Source organism: Schistocerca gregaria, chromosome 5 (assembly GCF_023897955.1).
Source record: "Schistocerca gregaria isolate iqSchGreg1 chromosome 5, iqSchGreg1.2, whole genome shotgun sequence".
In the NCBI taxonomy this organism is placed as follows: Eukaryota; Metazoa; Arthropoda; class Insecta; order Orthoptera; family Acrididae; genus Schistocerca; species Schistocerca gregaria.
In genome coordinates this window covers 576,798,008-576,818,699 of record NC_064924.1, presented here as the reverse complement: position 1 = coordinate 576,818,699, position 20,692 = coordinate 576,798,008, and the positions used below count along the sequence as shown (strand labels likewise).

Sequence of the window (20,692 nt, the reverse complement as noted above, 5' to 3'; positions counted from 1 at the left end):
CTTCAGAAAAGAAAACACACACATTCACACAAGTAGGGACACCTAATGCACAAGTGACCACTCTCTCCCACCACTGGACTTTCCATTGTTTAAACACCTCTAAGTTCTTTCTACTAGATGAGAAATCGAAACAATCTCAAGAGCATAAGGTCAGTAATCTTACACAACCTTTGACCATCATCAGGCAAGCTATTTACTACTGCTCTTACATCTAAATCATTGAAGGTATTTTGGGTTTGCGAAAAACTTGTCTATAGGTGTTACATCGTGGCCTTAAAACATTATTGGGAACAAGTCTCTTTCTACAGATTAAATTTATACTGTAAGTTAAGTAACATGGAAAAGAAACTGAATTCTTATTTTATCTCTTCAGTCACCCTTCACTGATCTATATTAGCATATAGCTGTATACCAACATTCTGTGCAGTACATTTCAGATATAATACCAGTTGCTTCTCATGTAGAGGCCTATGTGTAACATGGATTTCCAGTTCATTTGATCAGATCCTCTTTCCCAGTTTTTATATGTTTTATAAGTATTCAGATAAATTGTCTATCCTTGTCCATTCATTGTTTGATATAAAAAAATAAAAAAAAACACCTATATGTCAGTCACACGAGTAAATTGACCTAGTCATATGATAGATTACACACGTTTTTAATGAGTTTTTCTAATGAAAGCAGCAACAAAGTGTAACCACATTACAGATATCATTTCTCTCACTTTTATTATAATTTTAAAACAGTACAAAATTGTAAACCACGTCATGAGCCGTAGTAATTTTCACAATAATTTCTATTCCAGTATTTGTTACTTTATGAATAGTTTCTTATAGTGACCTGTACAAAAATATATCTACTTTATTGCATTAATTGCCTCTGCATTGCAGATCACTGTCAAACTATTTTTATAGATTGTACAATTTGGTACCATGTACGTGGCAAGGCCATGATAAATAAAGACCAGCACTAATCATCCACATTTATTAATTTCTTTAGTACAGCACTAAATTTCAGTAATTACAGTTCTTTCAGCATTCTGCAGCTAATATGCTAACATTCAATTCTAGTGTATTCTTTTTTTTTAAATATCCACATTTCTTGACCAAATATTTCTACTGAACCAGAACCACTGGCAGAACACAGTTTACAATAAACACATTGATAGGAAGAACTACTTTTAAAAAATTTCCCATGTTTTCCAATAAATTACAGATAAAAATAACATGCATTTCAAAAAGCCTGGAATGATTATGTTCAATCTGTGTAAAATGACATGAATTCTGATTTTTTTCTGATCACTCGATATGCTCTGAGTTGCATTTCATTTGTGATGCAATCAATTTCAAAGAACATAGCTGCTAAGAAAAATGAGCAAAACCTTTAAAAAATGCATGGTGAATTTCAGTGCATACTGTAGCTTCTCATTTCAAAACAGGCACCACAAAGGAACAGAATGTTTACAGTGTACACATTACAAGACAGAAGCTATACTTATAAACTACAAATATATCTAATCACTTGGCACATTTAAGCACATTTACAAAAGCAACTCTGAAAGCAAATTTGCAGTTGGGTAACTATGGTATTTTTCTGATCCTAAAAGAGTGCAAGAATGTTTTTAAGCAGCTTCAAACAGTAGAAAGTCTGTGAAACAGCAGTTGCTTACTTCAGTACTGAAAAATTACTTATGAAACAGAATTCTTTAGCCTTTTTTGTTTACAAATGTAGTAATGCAATGGACATGTTAGTTGAAAATGACTTACAAAAATATTTGAAATTGATGAAAAAGAGACTTTTGAAAATATAAAAATAAGTTTATTCACAATTCACTAATAACAGAAAAAACATACTGAGCCAGTTCACTAATGGAACAAACAAATTACAAATATTTATATACAAAAAATTGTTAAAAACAGATGTTATACCTATAATTCACACATTTAGATACAACTGCTTTAATACAGTGCTAAACTAGTTATTAAGATCACAGTATTTGATAAATAGTATCTAAAAATATATACAATTGGCACCTCAACTTCTCCTTATGCCAGATCTACATTTGTTGTGTGACTTTCCAGCTGGATTTCTAAGCTCAAGAATATAATTTATAGGTTAGGGCTTTTTAGATATACCGTCAGCATCCATGAAAGGGTGAATCCCTTAAATTATTAAGCTATTTAATAAAATAAAAGTGTTATGGCATGTTCTATAGTCATGGTTCTTTTCAAAACTGCTCTGCTGTCAGCAGATATGGTTGTATTGTATGTGTGATGAATAGTTTGTGCGTTAGGTTTCCTTTTATTTGTCAGCAGCAAGTAACTTTCAAAACATAGTTTAAGAATAAAATTCCTACTGCATTTTTCTGTTCTAGCAATCAAGACCATAAGACAACAGAAGTATATGTACTTACAAACATCGGAATAATCTCAATGATGTTTGAAAATTGGACCTGTGTAATCCACTTGCTGTATCCAAGGATGTATTTCATTTGATTTTAATTACTATATAAAAAACTATGTATAAACAACTGCATTCAATGAATGGAGACTCTAGATTAAATGAACTAATTGTTGGCCCATAGTTTCATTTGTAACTGAATGGACAAAATGGTATCCAAAAATATACTTCTTTTCAATATTTATTCTCATTGTTTTTTCTGTTGTTAACCACTGTATCAATATAATTATGTAGTTCATCAGTTGCAAAATAGGCATTATGCATTTTGAAGGATATAGATGACTGCTTCTCATTCTTAGAATCAAAGCCACTGAGAACAAGTAATTCCCAATTTTGATTTTAAATGTTAAGCTGCACCAGGTTTCCTCTAAGATGACGCTATTATTTTAAAATAATGATGGTATTAAACAATCAGGTTTCTTAGCACATCCATTTCAATATAAACGGTGATGCTTGGAACTGTGCAGTACTAAAAGTTGCCACAAATTGTGTTTCTCACTTCGTTCAGCCATGTTAAAGGAAAAAGAGCTAACTATGAATGCTGAACACATTCATTCATGCTTTTCAATGATTTTGTTTCGTGAAATGTAACAGAATGAATACACAGCAGTCTTCAATGTTATTAGTCAGTAGTAATGGAAATTACAAATTGCTGACTTGTGATACACCTGGAGCTATGACAGCAGAGCAAAAACTAATATACATAGCACAAAATATTTTTATGCTGTTGATATTTGACTTGTGCAGAAGTAAACTTAGTCTTGTTCTTATAAAGAAGTGAATAACTCAATAAAAATTTTTTAATTACATAAAATATATAATAAATATGATATACAAATAATAAGCACAAATCTGTGAAAGAACACTATCTAAAAAGCCCTTCTTCAACTAAAATTTCAGAGAACAGTCAATCTACTAAATAATATTAAGTCACAATAATTTTACCAGCATCTCTGTCAATCAGTACTGCTTGTACAATGAGCCAATCAAGCAATGAACGAAACATTTTTTAGCATTTTTGATCAATGATAATCAGAAAATGGTGTAAGCAGAAGCCTCCACTGCAATTTCAAATTATTTTCAATAAAATTTGCTATGGTTTGCACTGTACTTATGAAATTTGATTAATTCAATATAACCTCTTCTAATTTTAATACATGCAAAATTTTGTAAGCTGATATCTCCATTTTTCTAACAAAAAGTGCTTCATAATATACCTACAAACAATACAGACACTGTAAACTGAATTTATCACTTACATTATCATGCAATAAAACCTAATGCTTAATTTAGTTTCTGTGCAATATGGTACAGTATCGATTAGTTGCTGGAAAAATGATTGCAATAGTAGAGTTGAAAAATTAATATACCAGACACCTAGTACACAGAATACACAATACTACCTCAGTAATAAATACCTCATTTAATAAATTCTAACGTAATTGTTAACATTTTTCTATGAGAAAAGAAAATTTTGATGTAAGTCTTCTGAAATTAGTCATCCTTATCAAGATGATGAGCACTGAGCACCATCTTCTTCATTTGCTCATATGTAATCCACAATACTATATTCCAGCTTACCAGACGACAAAAGGATGGCATAAATCTGAAATAAAATATCATCATGAGAAAATAACAACAGATTATAAATTTATTATTCCCTAAAGACAATTTATGTTTCTTTCAATTCACCAGAAGTTTATATGAGTATGACTCTTTGCAACAAATAATATTCTTACACAAGTTCAGTGATTTGACATCAACAAGTGGTGGATTCCAAATAGGATGTCCTTTGTTACTGTTCATAAAATATAAAATTTTGCAAATATTACCATAAAACTTGCAGAAAATCTATTATTAATATATGATGGGCTGTTTGGGAAGAGCAAAGTAGGAATGTCTTGGTTACACATATTCAGAATGGTGACAGAAAAAATGGTGATTTATGCACCTCACAAACCAGAAAGAAAGAAACAAACAAATTATGTATGAGCGACGGAAAGAGTTTTGACTCATTATTAAGTCTTTCTGCAGAAGACACTCTACAAGTAACTAAATGGAAATCATATACTTTCTATAAAATGAAATGGATACTAAAATTTAGAAAATGTTTGCATAGAAATTTTATACTGATTGTGTGGACTGTAGCACATAATACCATCAGCCATCATGAAAGAAAATGTTTTTAAAAATCTATTTTCTTCACAGAAACTGACCAAACTACAGAGAGAGTACTGCAGTTCAAAAGCATCTTCATAAAACCTTGTTTGAGAACACCAGAAGCATTCACTCCACTTGCTCACCAAAAGCTCCCCTAATAATCCTTGGCTGTAATCTGTCTTTAAAGAGTGGCAACAGAATAAATGCAATATCACAAAATTGTATCCCCACCACAAAGCTACTACTTCACTGCATGTGTTAAGAGTAGATATTCAAATGCAATGGTTTCTTTTGGCATCTGTGTAACAAGGCAAACCCTAATTTTCTGGAAAGGTCTTTCTGGGTGATTCATTATATGACATTATTATTTTCAGATTATTGATGATTTAAGTTGCAACATTGTTACCATTTGCTTCAATATGCTGACATGGTCTTAGTGACTAAAACATGTTTGTACAGGCCTTCAGAAAAAATATGTTCAATTTGTGCAGGTTGCATCAAGCAGGGATCATTGGAACATTTGCTCATTCAACTGATTAAGTTCTGACATCAATTGCGTGGTACTGGCTATACAGTCCTTTGAGAAAATTTACCTCTGCCACGGTTTTGTCCACAGTTATTTTTCAATGATGCTCTACCATGTCATATTGACTGTAATCATCTTCAATACTGGCATTCAAATATGCCGTGACATGCACTTTTCAGCACACTAACTCAATGTAATCATATTGCACTACTTAGCCTCTCCAAAACTGCATTGCCATATAGCAAATTCACTCTCTTCAGCCTAATCATGAACAGCCACAAAAAAATGATTAGTGTTACCAAATAAATAAAGAGATGCAATGAGGAACATTTGAATTCCTTTTAACTGGTTATCCACAGAGTGTTGTAACAAGTGTAGAATAATGCACTCAAGCTTAAGTTTTTTCTTGGCTTATGAAATAAACGTGGACAGCCCACATTATGAGTGACTGCTTGTCAAAATAAGGGACCTAATATACATTATCATCCTGCATACAATTCATTTCAGCACACTTTTTGTGACTGGATATGTTGACAGATTGGAATGATCTGTTCATTGGAGATACATTGCAGAGTCGAATATCATATTGCTAAACCATTCTCTGTCTTATCTTTTCCTCAACAATGCTATTCACAATTAGATCCACATGAGGCTCTTCGCATGCTAATAAATGTCAATGTTTACTCATGTATAAAAGAGGAAGGTTATGGTTTATCATGCCACGAATGACATAGTCACTTGAGATAGACCGCAAGCTCAGGTGTTGGAAAAATAGATAAGGAAATCAACTCTGTCCTTTTCAGAGAAACTATCTTGGTATGTGTCTTAATAATACACAATCTGTGTGTGTGTTTTTCATTGTCTCACTAAGGATTTTGTCCAGCTTAATGCTTAATCCTGCTTGCCTGCTACTGCTCAACACCTTCTCTATATGTTGGGTAGCAATCTATTCCAATTTATACAATTATCTTGATGAAGGAATTTCACAAACACAATAATCTAACTTCCACCTTTGCTTAAAGTTCGTTGTCTGTCAGTAGTCCTATATTTTTTCTAAAATTATGTCTTTGATCACTGTTGTTGTTGTTGTCTTCAGTCCTGAGACTGGTTTGATGCAGCTCTCCATGCTACTCTATCCTGTGCAAGCTTCATCTCCCAGTACCCACTGCAACCCACATCCTTCTGAATCTGCTTAGTGTATTCATCTCTTGGCCTCCCTCTATGGGTTTTACCCTCCATGCTGCCCTCCAATACTAAATTGGTGATCCCTTGATGCCTCAGAACATGTCCTACCAACCGATCTCTTCTTCTGGTGAAGTTGTGCCACAAACTTCTCTTCTCCCCAATCCTATTCAATAGCTCCTCATTAGTTATGTGGTCTAACCATCTAATCTTCAGCATTCTTCTGCAGCACCACATTTCAAAAGCTTCTATTCTCTTTTTGTCCAAACTATTTATTGTCCATGTTTCACTTCCATACATGGCTATACTCCATACAAATACTTCCAGAAAAGACTTCCTGACACTTAAATCTATACTCGATGTTAACAAATTTCTCTCCTTCAGAAACGCTTTCCTTGCCATTGCCAGTCTACATTTTATATCCTCTCTACTTTGACCATCATCAGTTATTTTGCTCCCCTAATAGCAAAACTCCTTTGATGTTCATCTTATATACTCTTCTCAAGACACTGTCCATTCCATTCAACTCCTCTTCCAAGTCCTTTGCTGTCTATGACAGAATTACAATGTCATCAGCGAGCCTCAAAGTTTTTATTTCTTCTCCATGGATTTTAATACCTACTCTGAATTTTTCTTTTGTTTCCTTTACTGCTTGAACAATATACAGATTAAATAACATAGGGGAGAGGCTACAACCCTGTCTTACTCCCTTCCCAACCACTGCTTCCCTTTCATGTCCCTCGACTCTTATGACTGCCATCTGGTTTCTGTACAAATTGTAAATAGCCTTTCGCTCCCTGAATTTTACCCCTGCCACCTTCAGAATTTGAAAGAGAGTATTCCAGTCAACATTGTCAAAAGCTTTCTCTAAGTCTACAAATGCTAGAAACGTAGGTTTGCCTTTCCTTAATCTTTCTCCTAAGATAAGTCGTAAGGTCAGTATTGCCTCACGTGTTCAGGTATTTCTACGGAATCCAAATTGATCTTCCCCAAGGTCGGCTTCTACTAGTTTTTCCATTCGTCTGTAAAGAATTCGTGTTAGTATTTTGCAGCTATGGCTTAATAAACTGATTGTTCGGTAATTTTCACATCTGTCAACACCTGCTTTCTTTGGGATTGGAATTATATATGCTTCTTTAAGTCTGAGGGTATTTCACCTGTTTCATACATCTTGCTAACCAGATGGTAGAGTTTTGTCAGGACTGGCTCTCCCAAGGCAGTCAGTAGTTCTAATAGAATGTTGTCTACTCCGGGGCCTTGTTTCGACTCAGGTCTTTCAGTGCTTTGTCAAACTCTTCATGCAGTATCATATCTCCCATTTCATCTTCATCTACATCCTCTTCCATTTCCAAAATATTGTCCTGAAGTATATCGCCCTTGTATAGACCATCTATATACTCCTTCCACCTTTCTGCTTTCCCTTCTTTGGTTAGAACTGGGTTTCCATCTGAGCTCTTGATGTTCATACAAGTGGTTCTCTTTAATTTTCTCTTTAATTTTCTGGTAGGCAGTATCTATCTTACCCCTAGTGAGATAAGCCTCTACATCCTTACATTTGTCCTCTAGCCATCCCTGCTTAGCCATTTTGCACTTCCTGTCGACCTCATTTTTGAGTCGTTTGTATTCCTTTTTGCCTGCTTCATTTACTGCATTTTTATATTTTCTCCTTTCATCAACTAAATTCAATATTTCTTCTGTTACCCAAGGATTTCTACTAGCCCTCATCTTTTTACCTACTTGATCGTCTGCTGCCTTCAATACTTCATCCCTCAGAGCTACCCATTCTTCTTCTACTGTACTTCTTTCCCCCACTGCTGTCAATTGTTCCCTTATGCTCTCACTGAAACTCTGTACAACCTCTGGTTTAGTCAGCTTATCCAGGTCCCATCTCCTTAAATTCCCACCTTTTTGCAGTTTCTTCAATTTTAATCTACAGTTCATAACCAATAGATTGTGGTCAGAGTCCACATCTGCCCCTGGAAATATCCTACAATTTAAAGTCTGGTTCCTAAATCTCTGTCTTACCATTATATAATGTACTTGATACCTTTTAGTATCTCCGGTATTCTTACATGTATACAACCTTCTTTTATGATTCTTGAACCAAGTGTTAGCTATGATTAAGTTATGCTCTGTGCAAAATTCTACCAGACAGCTTCCTCTTTCATTTCTTAGCCCCAATCCATATTCACCTACTTTGTTTCCTTCTCTCCCTTTTGCTACACTCGAGTTCCAGTCACCCATGACTATTAAATTTTCATCTCCCTTCACTACCTGAATAATTTCTTTTATTTCATAATACATTTCTTCAATTTCTTCGTCATCTGCAAAGCTAGTTGGCATATAAACTTGAACTACTGTAGTAGGTGTGGGCTTCGTATCTATCTTGGCCACAATAATGCGTTCACTATGCTGTTTGTAGTAGCTTACCCACTTTCCTATTTTCCTATTCATTATTAAACCTACTCCTGCATTACCCCTATTTCATTTTGTGCCTATAACCCTGTAGCCACCTGACCAGAAGTCTTGTTCCTCCTGCCACCGAACTTCACTAATTCCCACTATATCTAACTTTAACCTATCCATTTCCTTTTTTTAAATATTCTAACCTACCTGCCCGATTATGGGATCTGACATTCCACGCTCCGATCTGTAGAACGCCAGTTTTCTTTCTCCTGATAATGACATCCTCCTGAGTAGTCCCCGCCCGGAGATCCAAATGGGGGACTATTTTACCTGTGGAATATTTTACCCAAGAGGACGCCATCATCATTTAATCGTACAGTAAAGCTGCATGCCCCAGGAAAATCTAGGCATGTATAAAGCAATAATCTTGTATATTCAATTTTAGCTAAATTCTCCTTGCAGATGAAAGTAATTGACTGATCCTTTGAATCCACAATGAAAACAAACCCATATTAGCACTTGTAACTTCTCATAAAAGTCTGGACATTCATTAGTTCATGTTGCATCTTTCACATGGTTCTTAATACTCCTTCAGTCCGCCCCGGTAGCTGAGTGGTCAGTGCGACAGACTGTCAATCCAAAGGGCCCGGGTTCGATTCCCGGCTGGGTTGGATATTTTCTCCACTCAGGGACTGGGTGTTGTCTTGTCCTAATCATCATCATTTCATCCCCATCGACGCGCAAGTCGCCGAAGTGGCGTCAAATCGAAAGACTTGCACCAGGCGAACGGTCTACCCAACGGGAGGCCCTCGTCACATAACATTTCATTTCAATACTCCTTCCAGTTTACCCATGCTGTTTAAGCTGCCAATCTCAATGGAACACAATAATATTTGCAAAAAATTTAAAATACTCATGGCATACTAAATATCTATAAAATAATAAATATTATACAGGGTATAAACTATTACACATGACATGACAATTAGTTTAAATCCTTAATGGAAGGTACTTCACAAAATTAGTGATTAGTGTAGTCTAAAACTGAAGACTTTCTCAAATTGAATTTTTACTAAGACCATTACTTCCCCAATCTTGAATACCACATACCAAAATTTAACACTTCCACAGATACTTATACTGTTACCATAGACCAAACTGGTTACAAGGTTCATTAAAAAATCGATCATTCTAAATTCAAGAAATTATGTGCTCATTTGCTTACAGAACGTTCAAGTTGTTATATGCTTGTGACAAAAATGTAGTTGTATTAGTAGAGATTAAGTTATAAAATGAGTGGTACAAGTATACTGATGGATCAGGCTAGCTATGTTACAACCTGATGAAGAAAGTATACTTTAAAAAATTAAGACAGTTTCCAAGAGCCTTGAAGTGTTAACATTTATCTAATAACACAGTTGATCAGTAGTTTCATATTATTGTAGCACAAGATGTGAAACAGGTTTATTTTCACTATTATAGAATTATGAGAGGAACACATACCCTTTGTAAAATGCTGCAGGCCCTTCTTGGGACAGCATACGCACAGCACAGTCAACAGCTCCTTTATACTCTCCTGGAGCAGAATTCATGTAGCGTGTTTTCACGACATCTACTGGGGATGCAGCCACTGTTGTACAAAAACCTGAAAAGATAATTGTGGCTATAAAACACAATTCTTTGCACTGTATTACTTTTGTATTGTGACTGAGCTCAATAAATATTTCATTCAGGAAATTAATTTTTAAGGCATTTACCTGCAATCACTGCTGATACAAAATGACATGGCAGTGAGTCTGACATTATGTTATACATAATAAAGGTGTCCTTGACTAGATCATAGCAGACAATCTCGGAGACATTCACTATTGCATTGCGACTCACATTTGGGAATGTTCCTGTGAAGCCAAAGCACACAGTTAAAAAAAAATATATCTGCAAATACTAATAGCATCAATAATTTGCTGTTGTGTATTTTGTCATAATAATCACACAATATTGTGAAACACTGACTGGAGATGAAAATCCTTGCAAGGAACAAAACATCAGCTGTAAAATTCATTAGGTTGAGGGGTTGCAATACAGAATATTCAGAATTAAATTGGAGATGTTCTTTCATTCTGTTTTATCAGTTATACAATTTTGATGATACAAAAATAAAATATTTTGATTTGCATAAATTTGACCAACATCAAGGAATGGTGCAGAGGCAACATTTACTGCACTGTATTGGAGGACCACTGACAGAATGGAAAGAGTTCTGGTAGACAGACATGGTCCAAAGATTAACTGTTACTTTCCTCTTGTTCACAGACTGTGCAAACAGTTTCTACCCAGATTTCAACATGTGGAATGATCGGTGAAGGACATGAAGGGTTACAATATGATTTAATGTTTGGTATTTGTTGTTATTAATACAAAGTAACAAGACTACAGTCTTTCTCAGTCAGCTGAGCCACTTTAAGAGTGATATTATCTATTACATTATTTTGTTATGTTCCAAGTAAATATGTGAAAGATCACAGGATGCTGATTACAAGCCATACATGGGCAAGAGACATTAGATGTGTGTGTATATACATATGGGGTCCTTGTTGTTATTGGCAAAAATGAAAGGAATTAGTCAATGACAATGAAACAAGCAAATAATTTTAATTAACAAAGGTTCAAAAACCAATAGTTTTCCTGATAACATCTATGCAAAACTGTAGCCATGCCTATGTTACAGTACTGTTAATGTCGAAGGCTACTTTTATGCTGCAGCTTCACTGGTGACATGTCACTGTCAGTTAGTTGAGTATGTTACTTTCATTAGTGTGAAGTGAACGTGACCATAAAGTAAACAGTCACAGCTCAAGTTTCAGGCCATGCTGGTGGTATGCAGGTTGGAAGGTGAAACATAGCCTTATGTTCCAGGTAACAGTTTCCATAGTGAACAGCAAACATGGTGTACATGTGTAGCATTTGAAATGGTTGTCATGGCTTTGCACACTTTTCAGGTGAACAAATGTGTGACATCCACTTCATGTATGGATGTGCTGCTAATGGCAATGCACAGGAGGCAGCATTATTGTATCATGAAGTGTATTCTCAATAAAGACAGCCATATACTAGAACATCCACTAAGTCCCATCAGGGGCTGCATGAGACTAGTTCATTTAAACTCAACGTATAAAATGCATGTAGACCAAGAACAGTGTCATCACTACAAATGGAGGAGCATATATTAAAAATAGATGAAATGCTGGGCACAAATACCAGAAGGATTGCTGCAGCAGAATACATCTCTCCCTCCACCATATACAAGTGAGATGGTTGTACCCATGTCATGTACAAAGTGTGTAAGCTCTGCCCACACCTGAATTTCCAGTCTGGATTGTCTTCTACCAATGGGTCCTTACACAATTTTAGAATGATCCCACAGTTCCTTGTGCATGTGCTATTTAAGCACAAAGCATGCTTTACCTCAGACGGCGTTATGAATATCTACAACACACACATTTGGGCTTATCAGAACCCACATGCTACCGCTGAAAAGGCACATCAGCAGACACTTTCCATTAACACTTGGGCAGGTGATGTTGGTGATCAGGTGATAGTGTCACATACTCCCTTTGTCATAAAAGTTCCAGGACACATTTTTTTTTTAATTTCTGAGTTTTCAATACTAAAAAGGAACAAATGTTTTTATGTCACCTCGTATATGTGCAGCCTCAAAATTATCTTGGCCATGTTTCTGCACAATTTCACTAGGTGGCAGGGCTGTGCATAACCACACACTGGGTTCTGGGCGTATTAGTTACCGTGACACAGTGGATGCTGATTGTGAGCAAATAAAGAACACTGAGTTCTGCATTAAGCGCAGGAAAATGTCTAATGAAGTGTGGACAATAATTAAGCAAGCATATGCAGGCAAGGCACTTCCAAGAAGTCGTGTTTTTGCGTGGTACAAAAAGTTTTGTAAAGGCAGAGATTCAGTGAGAGCTGATCCGAGAACTGGTCTCATGTCTACAGCATATATCAATGCAAACATGGAGCATGTAAGGCAGTTATTTCAAGAAGACCACTGTGTAACTGTGTGTGCAATATCAGAAGAACTTAATTTGAATTGTGATGTGCATCATAAGATTTTACACAAAGATTTAGGAAAATGAAGACTTAATGCACAACTCATTTCTCACACACTGAGGAATTTCTGCTAAACTATGCATTCTTTGATAGTCAAGGATTAGTTCATCCTGATTATGTTCCTCCAGGTCAAACGGCAAACTAAACTCTTCACATCAATGTCTTAAAATGTTTGTGGAAAGCAATTTGACGTCGGCACCCTGTTTTCTCAGGACTGGTTCTTATTGCATGACTGTGCAAGACCCCATACTGCTTTATCTGTTACCGACTACCTGGCCATACATCCACCTTATTTGCCCTAGCTGCCACCTTGTGACTTTCTTGTGTCTGGGAGTGAAAATGTGACTGAAAGGAAAGCTTCATTAAGATATTTCAGACATCAAACAGGCTTTGACAAATGGGCTTACAAGTCTCAGAGTTCAAATTTCCCTGTTTGCTTTGAAGAATACAATAATGACAGATTTCACTTAATAGTGTTGCAGAAGAAGCTGTGTAGCACCGTGGTATATTGTTATGATACTAAACTGTTGCATCGAGGTCTCATGAGTTCAAAACTCACCTGGACTGTACAATTTTAATTTCTATATCCAGTTTGAGTAAATGCTAGAAGTATCCACAAATTGACAGGATCATTGCACTGAAATGTTCTGTAGGTGTGACATTATACTGGTGGAGGCGCTGGGTATTGGGGCATGTGATAGCGCACGTTATCGATGACACAGTGGCTCCCATCAGGCCACGACAGAGCCCCCGTTTACATGGCAAGAAACCCGAGTTCGAGCGATATTCAACAGATTGCAATCTGTCGGAGACAGAAGAAGAAGAGGACATTATGATGACAGCAACTGTGTGACACCACATGAGACATCCTCCCGGGTTACGTCACCAAGAATAATGTCACGTACAACAAGGTGTAATTAAATGCATGACAGACACTAACTTCACTACTTAACGAAGGTTTATTCAGCACTTGCACATACAAGACCGCAGAGTGAACTGCCTCCAGCCAGAACACATACAGTATATACACAGCTACATAACATTCCAGTACAATGATCCTGTCAATTTGTGGCTACTTCTAGAATGTACTTGAACCAGATTTAGAAATTAAAACTGTACAGTCCAGGTGAGTTTTGAACTCATGACCCTCAATGCACCTGTTTAGTATCATAACCATTATACCGCGGTGCTACTCAGCTTCTTCTGTGACAATATTATCTTTATTTGAGAGATACTGAACTTACTGTTGATAATGTTGATGAATTCTGGGGATGCATTGTGGATTGTTGTCAGTGTTCTCAGAACATGGCTGGGATTTCTAAATGTGTATGAGCATCAATGAGGTGACGTATTGAAACATACCTTCGCATGAACGATGGCCATGTGGAATACTAGTTTTAACATGTTTATCCTCAACTGCATATCTGTAGTTTGGATCCTTGGATACTCTGTTATAAGGTGTCCACATACTCAGTCATAATATATTGGTTTCCCAAACTATGTTTATTAGGCTTATTTGCTTGTTTCAGTGGAATGCTCTAAACTTGTCTAAACTGCTGTACAGAATAGAAAGATTTTATTACAGGGAAGAGTCTTGCCTAAAATTCTCACCTTAGATTTGAAAAAATGGGATTTATTGCTGACTTACTTTTAATTCTACTAGCATGCCAGTGAGAACACACCTCGAATAATTGAGTACACTTTCCTACACAGTGGTAAGTGAAGTATTCAAATGCAAACTATTTTCCTCTCTAATGTTCACCAGATCATTACTGCAGTTCCTTTTGAAGGGTTCCATATTAGTAACCATAAATTCTGAGATGGAGGGTTTACAGAAACAGAAATCCATGATAATTGAACAGGGACTTACATTAGAGTGAAAACATCTGTTATGAATGAACAAAGTTGTCCCAAAATAAGGTATAGTAGGGTTAAAATAAGGAAAGTAAACAAATATGATGCTGTTGAAAATAGAGGGTAAGTAAGTGTCATCAAGGGGTGAAATTCTTAGTGCTTCCAAAAGAAACAATTACAATAGAAAATACTAACAGTAGCTTTCAGGAGTTTCATGTATCTTGTTCATGAAGGAAAGAGAGATTGTTTAGGGAAGGTGGAAACCAGAGGCAGGTCATTCAGACCTTACACTGAGAGGGAATCACTGGTTGTGACGACACGGGGAGACAAATATGAAGAAAAAAGCATCAAGGAAAGAAGGCAGTCAAAGATAGTACCCTGGCAAGACTGCTTTATGTGAATAAAAGAGTGCTAGCACAGAAATAAGGCACTCTCAAGTGTTTCTTTCCACTCAGCACATTTTTATTCACAGCTTACAAACTTTACACAATTTTCAGGACTCAGCCTACAAATGATTTCAAAGGAAACTGGCAGAGAATGAATCAAAACTTAGTAGATTAATACATCAGCAAACAGGCTGCTTACAGAAGAACTAATTTTTTTTACAGTTTCTCTTCATTTTTATTAACATCACCATGATGATTTGTACGCATGAGAATATGCTAATATCATTACATGAACTACGGATGGAACTTCTTGACTGATTAAAACTGTCTCGGTGCAGCAAATTGTTTTAACCTGTCATGAAGTGTCACATTAATATACACTATATTGCAGAGCAGAAAATCCGTTCCAAACTGCAGCTGTAATGGGAGCGCAACATACTCTTAGAAACAGCCAACACAGTCATATGTGAGTATGACACTGCAGGGATGACAGATTATCACAAGAAATTATGAAACCATAAATAAGGTGGTATGGGATTTTAGAAAACCAATATGATGTATAATAATTTTGTGTTTAGTGCATCAAAAAATTGTAGGATCACAAAGCTATGTTCTTCAACCATTACATTCCAGAATATAATTTAATAATACGAATGGAGAAAATCAGTACATCAAGCAGCAGCGGACAGAAACATACACATGCAAAAAGAGATGTATTAGGAAAACTGCTAGCATACTGGTCTATGGGCTCCTTTTTTATGGCATAAAAAAGACTTGAAATAAAATGTGACTAGTAAGGTTTAAGGACAGAGGATAAGCAACAAGAAATTACACTTACAATATCAACTCTGGGAGACTTAACAGACTGGATATGATGAAGAAATTGGTAAACTAACAACTATGTCTTTCTACACATTTCTGTTTTTTGGAACTTGGTGAATGGTATTGACACAACAGTATCAAAATATTTTCAGACTGATTGCTTTCAAAAATGGATTTTAAACAATATTTATAACCAACAATGAAAGTCAGCTAACAACAATTATATCATGGCCTGACTAACCTCTCCACAAACCACGCATTCCTTCCTCGGTAGCTATCTTATGATAAGCCTGTAATGTAGACTTATATCGTACATCAGCATTCCCTCTTTGCTGAGCTTGGAACCGAACTTTTACAACATCTGTAGGCTGTGCTAAAAGTACAGCAAGACCACCTGTTGTAATACCAGCTGCAACACGTGTTCCAATGTGCATCCCACCAGCCCGAGAGTTACCTGTAAACAATATATTTCTGTCTGAGATAGTGTTTATCAAGGAAATGTATGCATTTCTAGTTGCTAATGTAAACCACAATATACTAGGGAACTATTTTATCACCAACACAGAATTTTTCACAGTGAAATTAAAAAGTTAACTGAGTTTAAACTGACACAATAATTGATTTAGTATGTTGAGAATACAATAATGACAGATTTAATTCAATATTACGTTTATATGGTAGATACTGAACTTACTGTTGAGACAGAGGATTTCCCAAATAGTGGTAAGGAATAAGGATTTAAGGGAATGATGTTAGTAATGATGAACAAACGACAGACAAATTAGTTCAGTACAATCTACTGTACTGGAAGAGCAACATTTATCTTTCACATCACTATCAGAAAAAATGTTAAGCACATTTGTCTTGACAAGCAGATTACTTTTTTATTAATCATTTAACTGAATTAATAACAGCTAATCTTCTTCAACAGTTCTTCCAGTAGACTATACAGAAAAATCTGAGTTCTTGAGTTTATATAAAGTTCAGAGATTCTCCATAAATAATGTCATCTTTATAAAGGACTTCAGGAAAGATATTAACAGTTAGGATAAACCAAACCTGGACTCATGCATTTCTTGATCAGGAATATGGAGGATCGGGTCAAGTATGACATAATTTATGGTTATCTCTTTATGCTTGCATTCTGATCATCTTTGCTCGAGCTGGTGCCCGCGTACCATCTAGCAGTTGCTGGTACAGGCTCTTGACGGAATCGTAGAGTCCCAGACGGACAGAAGCAAAGCACATCTGGCGCTGCAGACCCGCTGACAGCCCGTTGTACAAACTCCTGCAATAAAAGCTCATCCAATTCCTGGTTCCACCCAGACCCACCCCCCACAGGTTGGCATAGGTGCAGTTACTTGAACTACACACTGTACCCCAATAACAAAGAAAGCCATGTTCTTAGGCTATTTTCTTTATAATGTTTACACAAAGTGACATTCAGAGGCTTGGTGACCCAAATCACTATTACTCTCATATATGATTAGTGTGACAATGATATGGATCAACTGTACTCAAATGTCAGCCTAAGGACGCTGGCTTCATAATTTGACTCAAAGAACTAATCGAGTTGAGTATGTACTTGCCAGTTGGGAGGGTTTAGGAGTACAACGTACCTTGCACCTTCCTCACGAGCTATAGTCCCTATTGTTCCCACTAGCCCGTGATATCGTAGATTTGCAGTGCGGACAAGAAGTGCACTGCCATTTTCCATGGCTACAAGGGGACGGCCTTCACCCTGAATCTGAAAGTAAACAAAATCATTACTAATAATTCAAGATAAATTCATTAATTAGCAGTTGTAACCAATTGTCTTTACATACAATACACAAGCTTTCAGAATAAGTTATATTAAAATACAGTTCATAAAACACAGGAATTTAGGATTATGAACAATAGTGATCTATTGACTTGATATTATAATGAGCAAAATGAGTGATGACAACACACAACAGATTTAGTTGTTGAAATTATATGACATGAAATCAGTCATTCATCCTTTTTTACACACTATAGTTCTGAGTATGTTACCTGATTAACATGCAAATTATACTACAGTGAATACATGGGGTTCACAAATACAGGTACAATGGGCAGAATAAAACAGTATTACGAGGGCTATCCACAAAGTACATTACGTTTTCGTTTGTGTCCGTTAGGGGCGGGGCTAGTGCGGCCATCTTGGTGTCATGGCATTCCGCCGCTCAGTCGGCATCCTGTCGTGCTAGTGAGAGGTTCGTGCTGTACTCTGTTGAGTTACTGTGACAGTTTGAAATGTCAGCATTAATTGAGAATGCCGCGAAGTGTTAAGTATGTGCTGTAATAAGGTTTCTGACAGCAAAAAGCTGTACACTGATAGAAATCTATCGGCAGCTTTGTGAAGTGTATGGGGACAACATAATCACTGAAGGTGAAGTGCGTCAATGGGTCATAAAATTTAAAAATGGCCGAACTAACGTTCATGACGAAGAGCGAAGTGGAAGACCCAGCATAGTGACTGCTGAACTTGTCGAAAAAGTTGATGCCGCGGTCCGTGAAAACCGTAATTTCACAATAACGGAACTCTGTATGGGTTTTCCACAAATTTCATGAAGTTTGTTGCATGAAATCATTACCTAAAAGCTTGGTTACCACAAGTTTTGTGCAAGACGGATACCAAAAATCTTGAAAGAGATTCACAAAAATCAGCGAATGGCTGCAGCGTTAACGTTTTTGGACACTTATGAGACAGATGGCGACTCATTACTTGATCACATCGTTACTGGTGATGAAACATGGGTTAAGCATGTGAACTGCGAGACAAAATTGCAGTCAATGCAGTGGGGACACACAAATTTCCCCCCAAAACCCAAGAAATGCAGGCAGACAATGTCGGCAAGGAAGGTGATGGCGACTGTCTTTTGGGACAGAAAAGGTGTGATTTTTGTGGATTTCCTGGATAGAGGCACTACAATAAACTCTCAAAGGTATTGCCAAACTCTGCACAACCTCAGAAGAGCAATACAAAACAAGCGCAGGGGAAAGTTGGGCTCAAAGATCTTGCTGATTCACGACAATGCCCGGTCCCACTCGGCAAATGCCACTCGTGAAGTTCTTGAATCTTTTAAGTGGGAGTTGTTTCCTCATCCACTGTACAGTCCCGACCTGGCACCGAGCGACTTCCACTTATTCCCAGCAATGAAGAAGTGGTTGGCTATGCAGTGTTTTGATGACGACGCACAGCTTCTAGAAGATGTAACCACGTGGTTGAAGGCAAAGGTGGCAAAATTTTATGTCGAAGGAATTTCCAAGCTTGTCCATCGCTACGATAAGTGCCTTAATTTAAATGGCAGCTATGTAGAAAAGTAGTATTTAAGTGTGGCTTTCATCTGTATATAATTTTAAAAAATTCCAATACTTTATTTATTTTTAATTCCAAAACGTAATGTACTTTGTGGATAGCCCTCGTATTAATATAAGCTAACAATAATTTCATTATTTCAACAAACATAAATTCTTTTTTCAACACTTACCTAGCTACAACAATATGGAAAATATAGATTCCTGTTCACCACATAGAGGAGGCACAGTTGCAGATAGGCATAATCAAAAAGAATGTGATATTTCACAATACAATAATCTGAAAAGTTTGAAATAGTGTGTGTAGTGCCTACCTGGAGTCGAACTTTAGCTGTATCCAGTGGAAATGTGGCAAAATCTGCTATGCATGCTGCAGTTCCTGCTGTCAGCAGTTTGTATGTCAGTGGCATATCAGGGTCTATGGGCTTTAGTGCAGGCTTCATTTTAAAATTTGTGCTTTGCTTAGTCAGCAGGAAAGTCAGACAACAAGAGTAGATATCTGGCTTAATTTAAATCCTCACTGTAATAATACTTCTCCTATAATAAGAAAGAAACAACTAAAGTTAAATGTGTGAATACATGAAGATGGTTTCCAAAATTCATTAATTAAATCATCATGTTCTGTAGATCCCATTAAGAAGAAGAATCTTCAGGCATGTGGAATGAGTCAAGACACATATAGGGTGCCCAGGTTAAATATATAATAATATAAAATGTAATACCTTGAGATGTGATTGAGATATTATTGGCAGTTTGCTTCAATAAGTATAGTCACTCAAAATGTTTTCTGCCTTTGCTAGCAGCAGTTGGTACCACATGTATGTGCGCATAACTGCTTCGTTCACATAAACAACCATCAGCAGGCATATGAACTCTTCAGCAGAAGATATTCTGTGAGCTTTCTCTTGCAGAGCAAACGTCTGTTAACACTAGTATAATGCCATATTCGGTATGAGTATGGACTACGATCAACTGACAATGTTCTTACATATGTAACAATCAAATAATGGGACAACCAGCTTTCGATGTCAGCCTACTACGCCAAAGACACAGTTCTAGAGGCTACTATTGAATTAATCCAACTGTCCTTCCAGATGAGCACTCGTCAGTCAGTTCCAAAAGTAAGTAGGAAGTTGCAGTTAGTTACCTTGTTCAACAGTACACAATATTGTTCTTTGTACCTATGGGTGTACAAACTGCACCTTCATCACAAAATCAAGCCTGAGGACTGGCCATGATAGAAGGCATTCATGGAGACAATTGGTGGCTAACATGATTGAAAAGAGGCGCTCCTACATTTCATATGTTTCTTGGGCAAGGCTACATTCCACATGGTAAATATGCACAATTGCACCCCATTTTGTAGCAGAGTGCAAACTTGACTCTCTGAATGTGAATGTGTGGCGTGGATTGTCAGGGTCAGGGT

At 36.5% G+C, this 20,692-nt stretch overlaps 1 protein-coding gene across 1 annotated transcript in view; it reads right to left on the bottom strand.

Moving 5' to 3' along the window:
- Positions 1 to 709: 709 nt before the first annotated feature.
- The window catches only part of LOC126271986 (mitochondrial uncoupling protein 2-like), a 44,441-nt gene continuing 24,458 nt past the window's right edge, over positions 710 to 20,692 (bottom strand). The window contains exons 3-9 of the mRNA XM_049974458.1: positions 19,581 to 19,803; positions 17,544 to 17,671; positions 17,103 to 17,212; positions 16,166 to 16,378; positions 10,492 to 10,632; positions 10,238 to 10,379; positions 710 to 4,066 (exon numbers count right to left, since the gene is read on the bottom strand). Of these exons, the coding sequence (XP_049830415.1) occupies positions 3,955 to 4,066; positions 10,238 to 10,379; positions 10,492 to 10,632; positions 16,166 to 16,378; positions 17,103 to 17,212; positions 17,544 to 17,671; positions 19,581 to 19,709 (975 nt within the window). The 5' untranslated portion in view covers positions 19,710 to 19,803 and the 3' untranslated portion in view covers positions 710 to 3,954. The remainder of the gene's footprint in view (positions 4,067 to 10,237; positions 10,380 to 10,491; positions 10,633 to 16,165; positions 16,379 to 17,102; positions 17,213 to 17,543; positions 17,672 to 19,580; positions 19,804 to 20,692) is intronic.